This window comes from Schistocerca piceifrons, chromosome 5 (genome assembly GCF_021461385.2).
Source record: "Schistocerca piceifrons isolate TAMUIC-IGC-003096 chromosome 5, iqSchPice1.1, whole genome shotgun sequence".
Lineage (NCBI taxonomy): Eukaryota > Metazoa > Arthropoda > Insecta > Orthoptera > Acrididae > Schistocerca > Schistocerca piceifrons.
Window position 1 is genome coordinate 201,927,499 of NC_060142.1, and position 16,767 is coordinate 201,944,265.

The 16,767-nt window shown below is 40.2% G+C and overlaps 2 protein-coding genes across 8 annotated transcripts in view; one reads left to right on the forward strand and one right to left on the reverse strand.

The window, feature by feature from the left end:
• Window positions 1-14,902, reverse strand: part of LOC124798456 (cytosolic carboxypeptidase 1-like) — a 503,581-nt gene extending 488,679 nt beyond the window's left edge. For 3 of the 5 annotated variants that reach the window (XM_047261879.1, XM_047261878.1, XM_047261875.1), the window contains exons 1-2: window positions 14,050-14,167; window positions 13,593-13,745 (exon numbers count right to left, since the gene is read on the reverse strand). In XM_047261879.1, coding sequence (XP_047117835.1) covers window positions 13,593-13,719 — 127 coding nt within the window. In that variant the 5' untranslated portion in view covers window positions 13,720-13,745; window positions 14,050-14,167. Of the gene's footprint in view, window positions 1-13,592; window positions 13,746-14,049; window positions 14,168-14,776 lie in introns of those variants that run through there. The other 2 variants (XM_047261876.1, XM_047261877.1) reach the window with 2 other exon arrangements.
• A 206-nt stretch (window positions 14,903-15,108) lies between these two features.
• LOC124798591 overlaps window positions 15,109-16,767 on the forward strand; it is a 44,758-nt gene continuing 43,099 nt past the window's right edge. For all 3 annotated transcript variants that reach the window (XR_007016959.1, XM_047262057.1, XM_047262056.1), the window contains exon 1: window positions 15,109-16,614. Coding sequence is in view for 2 of the 3 variants with exons in the window: in XM_047262057.1 (XP_047118013.1) it covers window positions 15,402-16,614 (1,213 nt within the window). In the remaining variant the exon portion in view is untranslated. The remainder of the gene's footprint in view (window positions 16,615-16,767) is intronic.

The window sequence follows — 16,767 nt, forward strand, 5'->3', positions numbered from 1 at the left end:
CTGATGGTTACACCTCGGAGAAGGAATTTGTAGTACATCATACCGTCGCTGTTCCACCAGATGCATAACATTTTTTGTAGATGCACGCAGGTCTTTGTACAGAGAGTTGCTGCTTTGTTTGGTCTTTATCATTCCTTTCTTTTCCTTGTTTAGCATAAAGACACCATTTCTCATCGCCAATAATGATACAGTATAGGAATGGTCATTATTGTTCACGAGCCAATTGAGGACAAGCAAGTGGAGACGCATGTATGGCCATCTGCTGATTTTTGTGAATGTGGCTTAGTATCTGAACATTCCTCATTGTACGCAAATGTCGCACAATGGTGGAATGATCACAGTTCATCTCATTTGACAGTTCTCGAACACAGACGTGGGTCGCTGCGGATTAACGCGTTTGAACGATTTTCGCCACACCCCAAAGGTTTTCCTGGAGAGTCACTAATGTGAAAACGATCCTCCTTAAAATGAGAAAATAATTTTCTTGCTGTGATCTGTCCAGTGATATGAGCCCAAATCATGGAACAAATGTTTCCGGCTGCTGTCACCCCTCTTCTGAACTCAAACAGAAGAATATGTCGAAAACATTCCGATTTCTCCATTTCCTAGCGTCCGCAACCCACTCACTAACTCCAAATGACAAAATGATATTATGTAAACTCAAAAAGCAACAGTGAACTACAAATAAAAAAATGAAAGTTGATAAATAAACCCAATGTAACCGGAATACCAACATACAAAACAGAAACACTACAAAGTTATGCACCGACCTAATGTTGTTGTTGTGGTCTTCACTCCTGAGACTGGTTTGATACAGCTCTCCATGCTACTCTAACCTGTGCAAGCTTCTTCATCTCCCAATACGTACTGGTTTGATACAGCTCTCCATGTTACTCTAACCTGTGCAAGCTTCTTCATCTCCCAATACGTACTGCAGCCTACATCCTTCTGAATCTGTTTAGTGTATTCATCTCTTGGTCTCCCTCTACGATTTTTACCCTCCACGCTGCCCTCCAATACTAAATTGGTGATCCCTTGACGCCTCAGAACATGTCCTGCTAACCGGTCCCTTCTTTTTGTCAAGTTGTGCCACAAACTCCTCTTCTCCCCAATCCTATTCAATACTTCCTCATTAGTTACGCGATCTACCCATTTAATCTTCAGCATTCTTCTGTAGCACCACATTTCAAAGGCTTCTATTCTCTTCTTGTCCAAACTATTTATCGTCGATGTTTTACTTCCATACATGGCTACACTCCATACAAATACTTTCAGAAGCCGGCCGCGGTGGTCATGCGTTTCTAGGCGCTCAGTCCGGAACCGCGCGACTGCTACGGTCGCAGGTTCGAATCCTGCCTCGGGCATGGATGTGTGTGATGTCCTTAGGTTAGTTAGGTTTAAGTACTTCTAAGTTCTAGGGGACTGATGACCACAGATGTTAAGTCCCATAGTGCTCAGAGCCATTTTGAACTTTCAGAAACGACTTCCTGACATTTAAATCTATACTCGAAGTTAACAAATTTCTCTTCTTCAGAAACGCTTTCCTTGCCATTGCCAGTCTACATTTTATATCCCCTCTACTTTGACCATCATCAGTTATTTTGCTCCCCAAATAGCAAAACCCCTTTACTACTTTAAGTGTGTCATTTCCTAATCTAATTCCCTCAGCATCGCCCGACTTAATTCGACTACATTCCATTATTCTCGTTTTGCTTTTGTTGATGTTCATCTTATATCCTCCCTTCAAGACACTGTCCATTCCGTTCAACTGCTCTTCCAAGTCCTTTGCTGTCTCTGACAGAATTACAATGTCATCGGCGAACCTCAAAGTTTTTATTTCTTCTCCATGGACTTTAATACCTACTCCGAATTTTTCTTTTGTTTCCTTCACTGCTTGCTCAATATACAGATTGAATAACATCGGGGAGAGGCTACAACCCTGTCTCACTCACTTCCCAACCACTGCTTCCCTTTCATGCCCCTTGACTCTTATAACTGCCATCTGGCTTCTGTACAAATTGTAAATAGCCTTTCGCTCCCTGTATTTTACCCCTGCCACCTTTAGAATTTGGAAGAGACTATTCCAGTGAACATTGTCAAAAGCTTTCTCCAAGTCTACAAATGCTAGAAACGTAGGTTTGCCTTTTCTTAATCTAGCTTCTAAGATAAGTTCAAAAAATGGTTCAAATGGCTCTGAGCACTATGCGACTTAACTTCTAAGGTCATCAATCGCCTAGAACTTAGAAGTAATTAAACCTAACTAACCAAAGGACATTACACACATCCACGCCCGAGGCAGGATTCGAACCTGTGACCGTAGCGGTAGCTCGGTTCCAGACTGTAGCGCCGAGAACCGCACGGCCACTCTGGACGGCTCTAAGATAAGTCGTAGGGTCAGTATTGCCTCACGTGTTCCCATATGTCTACGGAATCCAAACTGATCTTCCCCGAGGTCGGCTTCTACCAGTTTTTCCATTCATCTGTACAGAATTCGCGTTAGTATTTTGCAGCCGTGGCTTATTTAACTGACAGTTCGGTCATTTTCACATCCGTCAACGCCTGCTTTCTTTGGGATTGGAATTATTATATTCTTCTTGAAGTCTGAGGGTATTTCGCCTGTCTCATACATTTTGCTCACCAGATGGTAGAGTTTTGTCAGGACTGGCTCTCCCAAGGCCGTCAGTAGTTCTAATGGAATGTTGTCTACTCCCGAGGCCTTGTTTCGACTTAGGTCTTTCAGTGCTCTATCAAATTCTTCACGCAGTATCATATCTCCCATTTCATCTTCATCTACATCCTCTTCCATTTCCATAATATTGTCCTCAAGAACATCACCCTTGTATAGACCCTCTATATACTCCTTCCACCTTTCTGCTTTCCCTTCTTTGCTTAGAACTGGGTTTCCATCTGAGCCCTTGATATTCATACAAGCGGTGCTCTTTCCTCCAAAGGTCTCTTTAATTTTCCTGTAGGCACTATCTATCTTGCCCCTAGTAAGATAAGCCTCTACATTCTTACATTTGTCCTCTAGCCATCCCTGCTTAGCCATTTTGCACTTCCTGTCGATCTCATTTTTGAGACGTTTGTATTCCTTTTTGCCTGCTTCATTTACTGCATTTTTATATTTTCTCCTTTCATCAATTAAATTCAGTATTTCTTCTGTCACCCAACGATTTCTACTAGCCCTCGTCTTTTTACCTACTTGATCCTCTGCTGCCTTCACCACTTCATCCCTCAAAGCTATCCAACTTCTTCTTCTACTGTATTTCTTTCCCCGATTCTTGTCAATTGTTCCTTTATGCTCTTCCTGAAACTCTGTACAACCTCCGGTTCCTTCAGTTTATCCAGGTCCCATCTCATCAAATTCCCACCTTTTTGCAGTTTCTTCAGTTTTAATCTACAGTTCATAACCAATAGATTGTGGTCAGAGTCCACATCTGCCCTGGAAATGTCTTACAATTTAAAACCTGGTTCCTAAATCTCTGTCTTACCATTATATAATCTATCTGATACCTTTTAGTATCTCCAGGATTCTTCCATGTATACAACCTTTTATGATTCTTGAACCAAGTGTTAGCTATGATTAAGTTATGCTCTGTGCAAAATTCATTTCTTAGCCCCAATCCATATTCACCTACTATGTTTCCTTCTCTCCCTTTTCCTACTCTCGAATTCCAGTCACCCATGACTATTAAATTTTCGTCTCCCTTCACTACCTGAATAATTTCTTTTATCTCATCATACATTTCATCAATTTCTTCGTCATCTGCAGAGCTAGTTGGCATATAAAGTTGTACTACTGTTGTAGGCGTGGGCTTCGTGTCTATCTTGGCCACAATAATGCGTTCACTATGTTGTTTGTAGCAGCTTACCCGAACTCTTATTTTTTTTATTCATTATTAAACCTACTCCTGCATTGGCCCTTTTTGATTTTATATTTATGATCCTGTATTCGCCTGACCAAAAATCTTGTTCCTCCTGCCACCGAACTTCACTAATTCCCACTATATCTAACTTTAATCTATCCATTTCCCTTTTTAAATTTTCTAACCTACCTGCCCGATTAAGGGATTTGACATTCCACGCTCCGATCCGTCGAACGCCAGTTTTCTTTCTCCTGATAACGACGTCCTCCTGAGTAGTCCCCGCCCGGAGATTCGAATGGGGGACTATTTTACCTCCGGAATATTTTACCCAACGGGACGACATCATCATTTATCCATACAGTAAAGCTGCATGCCCTCGGGAAAAATTACGGCCATAGTTTCCCCTTGCTTTCAGCCGTTCGCAGTACCAGCACAGCATGGCCGTTTTGGTTAATGTTACAAGGCCATATCACTGAAAACTGCTGAAAAGGCTGCTGCCCCTCTTCAGGAACCATACGTTTGTCCAGTCTGTCAACAGATACCCCTCCGTTGTGGTTGCACCTAGGGTACGGCTATCAGTGTCGCTGAGGCACGCAAGCCTCCCCACCAACGGCAAGGTCTATGGTTCATGGGGGGATACCGACCTAATATTAAAAGTAAATTGACGTAATTTGTCAAGGCCGTCTTTCTGTGCACGGGTTACATGTTTTTTGAATTCCTAGTTATTCTTGATCTTCCACACACCCACCCACAAAAATAAATGATCTAGTGGACACCATAAACCGTTCAACGGCTTACGCGATGAATTTGAAGTAATGAAAATAGTATTTTCTCCTTATTGTTACCAGTCTGACCATAAGGATTCCACGGAACCACGAAAGGTGTGTTGACGCACTTACTCGCCGTTTTCAGTTTACCCACGTGCAATAGTCTATTTTCCCATTCGAGTTGGACACAAATGACAAAAAATGGCGTTGACAGACTCCTAGAAAACGAAAATGTGCACATCGAAGGAACATATAAGCTGTACATATGTTATTAGCGCAGGGTCATACATATTTGATCATACTGCTTAAGAACACAACTATCAGGGCGGTCCTGCAATCATGCATGATGATCACAGATTCCTTATATCGGACGTCGTCTTGTGTAACAGATAATTCGAAGTCTTGTCGCAAAGACCGTAAAGACAAGGGACTAATAGCTACATGGATCTACAAACAAACTTACTCGACTAGGACAAATATATTCCCAGAAGATCGGAAAAGTAAGAAGGAAATCTGTGCCCTGGTTAAGTGAAGAACAAAAACAGATCACTAACCTCAGAGACGCTGTATATCGAGCATTCAAAACTGCGCCCCATGCCCGACAGTCTTACTGCTTACAAGCAGATGCAGAAGAGTCGGTCAAGCTGTGAGAAATGCAAAACTCAGGCACGCCCATACATTAAACGACAACAGAAATAGACCAGCTATCGTATGGGGAAAATCTGTATGGCCTTGGTATGGGCAAAGTGAAAGCTGCAGCTGATCCAGTTGTCGTAGCCAAAGAACTGAACCGGTACTTCACATCAACTACAACCACGATTGGACCACACAGACACACGAAACAGGCTTACTGATTGCTTAACGGGAGTAAACGACTTGGAGACGAAAAATTCTATCTAAAGTATGTTACTTGCAACACCGTCAAATAAGCAATCATGCTTATCAAATCAGCATCTACTAGACACGGTGACATCACGGTCCAAATGATGAAGCTTATTATTGACGCACTAATGCCCGTTGCAACATATTTTCTAAGACTCCTTAACCACAAGTGTTTTCCCAGAGGCCAGGGAAAAGAGACTAGTTAAGCCACTACCTAAAAAGAACGTTGCCACAGCGCCCTCTCATTATCGACCTATTTGCATCCTTCCTGTACTGTCCAAAGCCTTAGAATATATAGTCCACGATCAGCTAACAAATTACCTAACACCAAAAAACGTACTACACGACTGCCAATCAGATTTCCGTGAACATCGCAACACATCTGCCTTAATAAAAGTAACAGATGCCCTGAATGTGACTGTGGATGCACAAGAGATAACTGTGCTGCTTCGACGTCAGCAAAGTTTTCGACAATGTCGACTTCGACACTTTACTTGCTAAATTCAGGAACCTATATTCCTCGCGAAGTGCAGTGTAATACAGTCCCAATGGAGACAGGTAGTATCCGACGTCCCCCAACGTTCGGTGTTAGGTCCTATATTCTTTTCACTGAATGTCACTGATGTGTCATTAGTTTCATCTTGCTGCAAATACCACACGTAGACTGATGACTTCCAGCTGTATGTAAGTGCAAAACCATTAAAGTGAAGACAGCTATCGAGAATATCTATCCGAAACCGTAGCGGTACTGGTTGTCATTCTAGGCTCATTAGCCCGAATTATCGAAAATCCCTACCAACTTTAAACCTAAATGAGGCAAATACCAACGTCTCTCCTTCAGCAAAGAGCCTATGAGTAATAATAGGTGAAAACCTTCAGGTAACTGCACACGTAACTGCAGTTCGCAAGAAGGCATCAGTATTTCTCCACGAAAAAAAAAAAAAAAAAAAAAAAAAAAAAAAAAAAAAAAAAAAAAACACTTCTACTACCAGCAGATTTGAAAAGAATGGACATTTGAGAACGAGAGAGATTCTTTGTAGATTATAATATACAGATCAAAGAAAGTTTTGCATCACCCTAGTTCCCAGAACTGAAGATAGACGTTGACTGTGAAAATTGTATCACAGACACAGCCCCTTTGACTGTTCATAGATGTCAATAAACCCTCCCAAAGATGTAAACAACCATGCGAGAGCAGCGCGTATTAGACGGAGACGGTCAATACCACGGTTCGATTGCGTCCGCATTGTTACTTTGTACCAGGAAGGGCTCTCAACAAGGGAAGTGTCCAGGCGTCTCGGAGTGAACCAAAGCGATGTTGTTCGGACATGGAGGAGATACAGAGAGACAGAAACTGTTGATGACATGCCTCGCTCAGGCCACCCAGGGGCTACTATTGCAGTTGATGATCGCTACCTATGGACTGTGGCTCGGAGGAAACCTGACACCAACGCCACACTGCTGAATAAAGCTTTTTGTGCAGGCACAGGACGTCGTGTTACGACTCAAACTGAGCGCCAAAGCCTGCATGATGCGGAACTTGGCATGGCAAGATCTGTCTTTGCAACCACGACACCATGCACCACGGTACAGATGGGCTCAACAACATGCCGAATGGACCGCTCAGGATTGGCATCACGTTCTCTTCCCCAATGAGTTTCGCATATGCCTTCAACCAGACAATCGTAGGAGTCACGTTTGGAGGAAGCCCGGTCAGGCTGAACGCCTTAGACACAGTCCAGCGAGTGCAGCAAGATGGAGGTTCCCTGCTGTTTTGGGGTGGCATTATGTGGGACCGACGTACGCCACTGTTGGTCATGGAATGCGCCGTTACGGCTGTACGATACGTGAATGCCATCCTCCGACCGATAGTGCTACCATATCGGCCGCATATTGGCGAGGCATTCGTCTTCATGGACGACAATTCGCGCCCTCATCGTGCACATCTTCAGAATAACGACATCGCTCGACTAAAGTTGCCAGCATGTTCTCCAGACATGAACCCTATCGAACATGACTGGGCAGACTGAAAAGGGCTGTTTATGGAGTCACGTGACCCACCAGCCACTCTCAGGGATCTACGCCAAATCGCGGTTGAGGAGTGGGACAATCTGGACCAACAGTGCCTTGATGAAGTTGTTGATAGTATCCCACGACGGATACAGGCATGCATCAAAGCAAGAGGACGTGCTGCTGGGTATTAGCGGTACCGGTGTGTACAGCAATCTGGACTACCACCTCCGAAGGTCTCGCTGTATGGTGGTACAACATGCAATGTGTTGTTTTCATTAGCATGTTGATCTCTATTCCAATTTTCTGTACACGTTCCGTAACCCTCTGAACCGAGGGGATGCAAAACTTCTTTTGTGTGTGTATAACCTTCCTCAGGCCACACAACAGAAATGGCATGTCCAACCTGTCTGTCAGCTGTTCGGAAAGAACCGCTCAGGTTCCTGAACGCCCACGTGACTTCGCCGAAATTCGATTATTTGCGCGAACCGTGTTCGTCGGCGATATCATTTCATGTCTACCATCAACTTCCGAAACGATTAACCAAATACACCCGGTTCCAATTGCAGGATGCCTATCTAACGGTTGCCAGGGTCAACAAAAATCAGATTTTCAGTATTTCACGTAATTTAAAAAATGTTTTCATGATGTACTCATTAAGAGGTATGATCTTTTGTAAAAGATTTAACAGAAGACAAATATTACAGTTAGAAACTGGGTATATGTATAAACTGGTGTTGCTAAACCATTAAGTTGGTCGAAGCAAAAGGCCAAACATTCATGACGGTACACATGTTCATCTTGGGGATAAGAATACCTGCCACTCACCCGTCCTTTGCAACAGAATATGGCTTCTCAACCAAAATTGTTTCGCCTGGAGGCGTTAGGCAACTCAACAGACACGCACTTAAGTTAGTTGGGTACTGTGGTTTTTCTTTGATTTACGGAATCCCGTCTAATTTAAGGTCCAACAGGAGAACTGCTTCTTCAAATATTCTGCAGTATTGCTTGTACTGCAACAAACAATCCGCAAACAATTGTACAGTTCATGGCGGAGGGTATATCGTACTAATTAATGTTTTCTATCCTATTCCATTTGTGTACTGAGCGATGGATAAACTATTGTCTACACGCTTCTAAACCCACCCTAATCTCTTCTCCCTAAGCGAGATACACTACGTGGTGGCAGAACGGTCGCGGTCTTCCTCGAATCCGTGTTATCTAAATTTGTAACACAGAATTTCACGAAAGCTAGTCACTTTTCTTTGAAAGAGTCCCATCAAATGGCTCCGAACATATGTGTTACACTTTCATATGGGTTATTCCGGCATGGCACGTCTCTGAATTCGTCAGCTTATGTTGACAAGCACTACAGACGGTGGAACAATTAACAGAATTGGTGCACTGTCATCTTGTACGAAACTGCCTTTACAGACAGAATGCACTTTCTCAGAACCCCTGCAACAAATCTAAAGTCTCTCATTCGCTTTTCCTAATTCGAGTATTGCGTGTTCGTTCCATTTCATATGGCCTCTCGGTACTATCCTAAATCGGTATGTATGCGACAGCTTGCTGACCAACGTGTTACAGAGAATCGGGCATAAAAACGGGATTTTCCAGTGCTTATACCTCGGGTTTCGTTGGTGATAGAAAGGCAGGTCAAGTGTTTTAGATAGCCCTTAGGCCAGGCTAAGCTACGCAGTATTCATATACCAAACAGAAGGATCGTCTTCTTGTCACTATCGTACAATACAGGGTCCGCTTGCTTAGGCAAATTGAACATACGGTTGGTTATTTTTGCATCTGATGTTGTCTACGGTGAGCTTGATGGCACAGCAAATGGCTGTAATTTTTACGATATAGTCCTAAGATTCCGATCTCGAAGAAACTTTAAAATTTTCTAGATATATTTATCCGTTTCCGAGATACAAAGTCATCCTATTTGTGCACGTAAAATGCGGTGTGAGGCGAAAAAGTAGCTTATAAAGTGACGCAGAACGGAGAAATAGATGTAAAGTGTCTCCGTTATCATCATCAGAACAGTTCTGTGGAGCCCACGTTGGAGCACCAAAGCCTATGCGAAATTTTAGTGCACGTAAAAAATCCGGTCTGACATGGACAATTAGTTTTGCATTATTTCAGTTTCACACAAGTAAACTACCAAAATTTTATTAACACAAAGTTCTCTTCATATGAGAGTCATGCCCTGCTGAGGCAACGGAAAGGAAGGGAACCAGCAGAAGAATGCTCCTATCGGTGCACAAAAAGACGGATATGGTCCTCTTTATTAAAAGAGGAAAGGAGACAATAGCAATGTAAGAGAGAGGGACTCAGTTACAGTTTAACATAGCTGACAGTGAGAGAACAGTTCTAGTAAAAGAGAGAGTCTTTTCCAATGGGAGAGGAATAAAGGGAAGGAGAGAGTGGAAGTGGGTGAGAACTTGTGATAATGAGACACAGTCTTTAAAAATGATAATGAGAGAGAGAGAGAGAGAGAGAGAGAGAGAGAGAGAGAGAGAGAGAGAGAGAGAAGAGACAGCAGCAGTGGCAAGGACTGAATTAGAAAGCACCAGCTATACAGAGCAAGAGGGAGACAGCGACAGTACACAGTAGCAGTAGGACAGAACGAAGTCAACTGTGGCTGTGAGACGAAGGACAGTGACAGCTGGAGAGCCACAAAGAGAATGACTAAGAGTTGGACCAAATCTGTGAGAGAGAGGATAGGCAGTTGGGAGTGGATGGGTATGAGCCTCTTACAGTGATGGACCAGTGGGTTAGGGGAGCTTGTGGGAAAGGTGAGTTGCATGTTTAAAAGAGAGTGAATATGTTCACATGCCAATATTTTTGTGAACATTTTTAAAGGTGTTAAGGAAGTAGAATGATGTATTTGTTACCCCACATTTCAGTCAGAGTCTCTTAATAAAGATGAGCATATTCACCTTTTTTGTGCTCCAACTGGAGCATTTTTCCACTGGTACTTATATGATGCTACGTGGTCAATATGTTCACCACTACACAACCTTGTAATCTGACACTATCAGGTCACTCTTGTTATAGACATCATCTTCCATTTATTCTCATTTAATATGAGCTGCTGCACCTTTCATTATACAAAACAGGTAAGCTTACAAAGCTTTCTACACTTGTGGCCACTCAATCACCATTCTTTTGTGTAGAATCGTCTAAGAACAGTCAGATGCAAATTACCAGGGGGGAGAAAGATTATTTAGGGCTGCAACGTTGTCCATGTCACAGGTCTGCCAAAAAGTTGCATGCTCTGGGAAAGGTCTACTCAAAGTATACACTCACTAATGCATGCATGTCTGAAGGAACAGACACGTAAAAATGTATTACAAGCCTAGACAGGCCAAACGATGATGAACAGGTAGTCTCGTTCTCCCTATAGCCAGAATCCAAGTAATGTTATGAGCATTAGGGGATGTAGACAGCATGGCATATGGGGGTTTAGATCAGTCTGAGGAGCATGCATGTATAGGTGATGTGGTTACAGCGACTTCTCATGGTAAGTGAGAAAGCCAGGTTCGAGTCGAAGACCAGCATAAATTTTCCATGTGTTACTAATAATTAGCATATCTATATATAATACAGCTGATGTCATAGAATTTGCATTCAAAAAATCAATTTTGTAATATTTAATACAGCAGTGAATCAACAATTTCTGTTCCTTCAGACACAAGACATTGTAAAATATGAAAAGGCTTAGCACATTATATTGATCTACCATTCTTTCATTTTTTGTATTTATCAATTTATCAATTGAGTTTTCCTTCTCCTCCCACAGTTTCAATACACTGTTTCTCTCCAATTTTATGCTCTTGGCAGAAGTTCCCTTTTGTGACCTACTAGAGTAACTAAGATGGACCAAGAGTTATGTCTGGATGCTCAGTCAGAAGAACATTCCCTTCAAAATGCTAGCGTCATTTGCAGTCTCTCATTACAATATACAATTTTAATCTGGCAATATATTTTATAACAATATGTAGTCCAACAATGCTTATTCCTATGAAGAGCAGTTCCAGTAATAGCCATGCAGTTAATATAATCAGCACATAATCAAGTTCGACAGTGATCTCCCTTGCATCTGATGGCAGTAACTCCAAAACAGAATTAAAAGCCTCATAATATCATTGTAAACAGATTTTTACAACATTAGTCAGCTCTAAATTTTCCAACATTTCGAATTCAATCAGTACGAGCACTGTAATATCCAAATCAGCTTTTGGTATTTCAACCATTTTATGTATTTAATTCTGACATGAAAGTTATCTGTTGCTTTGGCTACAGATTCAAATCCAGTATGTAACAAATAATATGAGGATACAAACTAAACTCAACTGAAAAGTCTTAAGGATTATGGTACAAACAACAACATATTTCAGACTGAAACACACTTTCATTTATTCTGCTTCAGTAAAAACTGCAGCCTCTACTACCGTTAAATTAGTATTGGCTTCTGAGATACCAGTTATCACCAAATATTTGCATCATTCTTGTGCAACACCAGTGCACAGTACATTCTGAAGTCCTCCAATTATGAAGATATATTTTTGTAAAGATCAAAACATCCATTTACTTGCCATAAGCAATGAAGGAATACACAGTAGAACATCAACAGCAGCTCGATTATTTATTGGAACAAAGAAACCTTTGCTCAAAACTAGTAGCTTTTGAATTAGCCTATAAGTGAATAGTTTGCAATAGTTCTTACAGAAATGTAATAAAACATATGCTCTTGGCTAATATCAGGAGCAACTCACTGAAATAATGTAAATGTTGCTTATCTAACAGCTAACGTATTATGTTAAATGTTCTTCTTTGTGTGTGTGTGTGTGTGTGTGTGTGTGTGTGTGTGTGTGTGTGTGTGTGTGTGTGAATTCTTAACGGACCAAACTGCTGAGGTCATCTGTCCCCATCCTCATGTCATTTTGAAAAGTATGGGACACTGGATGTAAATCTGTTGTTGCCAAAACTTTTGACTGAGTAACTGTTACATCTACATTAAGGGGTAATACCAGTGCTTGATGAATGTTCGTATTAAAAAAAAAAAAAAAAAAAAAAAACAGTAGTATCACGACTTTACTGGAGGGGTAGGATATGAACTATCCTCACTCTTGACGTTCATTCAGATTAAACGCTGAATTCTTGACAAAGAGCAACTGAATAATATATAAGGAACAGTGACTTTTCCGAAAGTAAAAGCAGCTGCTTTTCTCCAAGACTACAGACTAGTACCTAAAATAATTAAGTAGTAACTCTCATAATTATGAGTCTGACTAGATTGGTTCTAGTTACAACTAGTTGTTGTATACTCTACAGAAGTAGCTGGCAGTGTTTGCATCTGCCAATTAATGTACCATACAATTTGACTTCTTCCACATTCCTGAAGACTTTCCTTCATGATGGGATTCATGAAATGCAGTGCATGAGTGAATGAATGAATATAGATCTACCTCAGAAATATAGGATGAAAAGTAGTACACCTATCCACTTGCAGACGCAAATGGATGTAGCTTTTAAATTGATTGTAAGACTTAGATGTTTGTTTCATGGGGAAAGTTATGACAGTAATATAGTGTACAACTAAAAAATTCTTGAAATATAAAAGGAGCATTTTCAGGGAACTTTTATGAGTCCTTTGTTTGTGTGTATCTAACATTTGCTTGAAGCACAGAAGTTTGTTACTGTAAACTGTCACTATCTTTTGTATGTTTCATTTCTGTACTTCTCCACCATAAAACAAATTAATCATTTATCACTTCACAAGACTTATGGGCTCTAAACATTTTCTAGTCAACCATTCATCTTACATACAGTGAAGTGTGTGTTGTGAAAATGTCAGCCACAAAGCATACAACTATTATGAACTGAGGAAAAAAGTGGTATTAAAAAATAACAACAGGTTGTGAAGAACAAGACTAAAGCAAAACTAATTAGTTGCTGCAGAGAGTATCAGCCAAAAACTGTATTATTATTCCATTCTAAATTGTTATCCATCGTTAAAGAAAACTAGTAATAGCATGTTAAAAGTATTACTTTCTCATCTTACCCTGTGAAGCTGCTTGGCTATGAAGCCTTGCTGTCACTGACCGAATGATTTCAATATTGTCATATGGTCTTGCTGAGAACTGTTTGAGTCTCTCGATCAAACTTTCGTTCAGGCTATCTCCTGACATAGTAAATGGTAGCAGATGTTCAGGACCTACAAGAATAATATGAAAATTCATATCACGGCATGCTATTTCTTGTTTCTATTACACATTTCACTGTCATCTGCTGGATAATTAATTCTCAATGATGAATAATTTTTGGTTTTGTGAAATGACTATACAGTAATAATTATTTAATGTAATCTGCTGGCTTTAATTTATTTATCTCATCACTGCACTCAACAATTTAAGAATCTCTAAATTCTCACATGAAATTTTATTTTCAAAAGGAATGCTCATATATCTGTCTCTAATCGCGTTGTGGAAACAACTACTGCAGACAGAATAATATTTTACCTTCAAAAACTTAGCAACGTGCACGCACAATTAATGAATGTCAGTTATATGAGCTGCAGAGCAGTTGACATTGCGCACCATGCGCTGTTCAAACGTTCAACTGACACTCTAGTGTCACAGCAGCCTGCTTAAATAGCCCGTCTTTCAGCTTATCCCTCCCGAACGCCAGGTGGCAGAGTAAGCTAGCACACTTGTCACTGTGAATTGATTTCGTTCACACCAAAACTGAAGTCAACAAAACTGATTTTGTCCTATTGCTATTGAGACTTTTTGTGGTTCCAAACTGAAAATTAAACTTTGCGTTATTGTGAAGTTGATAAGCGTTATTATAGGGCTCATAAATTACAATCTGGGTAAGAATTTTTCCAAACGCTACTAAAACGAAGCTAAAATGTACGTCAAATATAAATAAAAACACAATATTTTTACAGATATTGCGAAGGCTAAAATACTTTGTTGAACAATGGCATTTCTGTGGTGTCAAATAACAGATGTTTGCGAAGACTATCTTGCTTTATCAAAATAGGCGCTCGGCGGAAAATGCTGTATCTCTCTGTTACGACAAATCCAAAAAATAAAATAATTTACAAGATGAACCTTGACATTCGCTGTCCGTCGTAAATGCAAAACCGGTACCTTTCAAAGGCGGAAAAAAAATCAAACCTTCTGCTAAGGAAGTTAATGTGTTTCTTATTTGACAGCAGTATGCTTTAATTGACCAACATACCTTATATTTTACTGGAATGTATTTTCAGTCTCATATTTTATTCACTGTTTGTACTACATATATCGCCCTTTCAAAAATTTTTCGCCCCACATTGTGTCACATCTTTCTGCTGTTTTGTCAACACGCTGTGACTAATATCTTTGCCTTTGCCCGTTCGTCTGTTTACAGAGCTGCAAACATTAGATTGCGGTTAACAAAAATCCCCACTTTCAAGTGTATGAAGTTGATTGCAGTAACTTTCCAGGTTTTTTTGTTTGGTACATTGTTGTAAACTTCTCATTTGCACTCGTCGTAATCTCAGTGACTCAGCGCCATAACCCTTCCAAGTTGAATACGTAATTGCTGTAACAGAGTTATTTGAGATTAGATGAAATACTCTGAGCTAAAGATGCAGCAAATAAACATATTACTATGAATAACAGCAATTGTAATTGGCGTCACAAAAAAAGAGTGTTATCACACCGGCAGTGCATGGGCGACAGAGAAAGTTAGGCACATTTGAAACGTGGTGTACTGGAGTTGTAGCTACAGTGTAGATGTTGGTTGCAATGAACGAATGAAACTGTGTAGCTGTAGCAGAAACGTGTGTTGGAATTCTGAAATGAATGAAACTTTTTGAAGGAAGATGCGTGTGGTGGTGTGGCAATGTGTACGTGCGATACGACAGAAATGTAGTAGCACACATGTATACACAATGCAGGAAAAGTTTAAAAAGCATTTTCGTGCCGACTATAGGTACAAGAAAAATATTGTGGAATTAGAAACATCTGCCTTAACTCATGTGAAATGTATACTCGAACATAACTATGAGGATTGTGAAAAAGTGTTATCAGAATTGACAACCGAACAGTTTCCATTATTTTTATATTTGTTAAATTGTAGAGACGTGCTGTTCAGGATCGAAAATATTCGTTTCTGGGAACAAGTTGACATTGAATCTTGGAGGAGGTTTAAAAACATGAGTCCTGAAGACATTCTTAAAGTATTGGATGGATGGATGTATTGTCTCCCTAACAGAATAACACAGTTATTATTTTATTCACGCACACTTAATAGAATGAAGCTCTGGTTTACATTCAGAGTTTTGTCTGTTCAGCAGTGGGTGCTATGTGTCTTTTTCATTGGTCTTGGAAAGAGGAATAACACAAAGTTAATGAGGAAAGCACTTATGGCTTGTGACTGTCAAGAAATAGTAAATTCCTTGACACTGTTGGATTTGTGCATTGTTCTAAATGCAATCTACAAAACTAGCACAAGGGTTCAAGATTTAAGCCTGCCTGTTGCAGTAACTCAAAAATTTAAGAATGATTTGGATAATATTATCTTGGAAACTGATGTGTTTACAACAATAATAAAATTTCTTAGACAGGCAGGATATCATGATAATCATCTGATGAATAACATCATTGAACTGATAATGTCACACCAGTCAGTATTAAGTACTATGAACTTTACTGCAGAAGTTCATCTTCTTGCATTCTATGCCGAAGCTCGTTTTTATGAACGTGATTTTATTTCAACTTTGATTGGTGAGTGCCTCAAAAACCTGGTGTTGCATGGCACTAAGACTTCTTTCAGATCGTACTTAACTGAACATCCAAGACCCAAGGATATAACTAGATTTTTGTGGGCCGTGAGTTATCTTGGTTGTGATTTAGATAAGAGAGACCTTGATGAAATAATTGTGCCTCAGATTAAACAAAGAATGCTTCACCATGAATACCGGAATCAACCTGAAGAAGTAATTGGTAGTTTACTGTATCTCTGGATGCTTGGAGCAAGACCAATAACATTATTTGAAAAGATGGTGACAGTTGATTTAATGCGAAGACTAAAAGGTAATGATTTTATTTTAAATTAACATATTACAACATGAAATTTTGTGCTGTGGAATGTAATAGAATGTGGGGCAGCAGTTACAAAAAAGGATCAGAATGCCACATCTATTGGTAAGTTACCGAGTTACAGAAAAATGGTTGGCCAAAATTTCT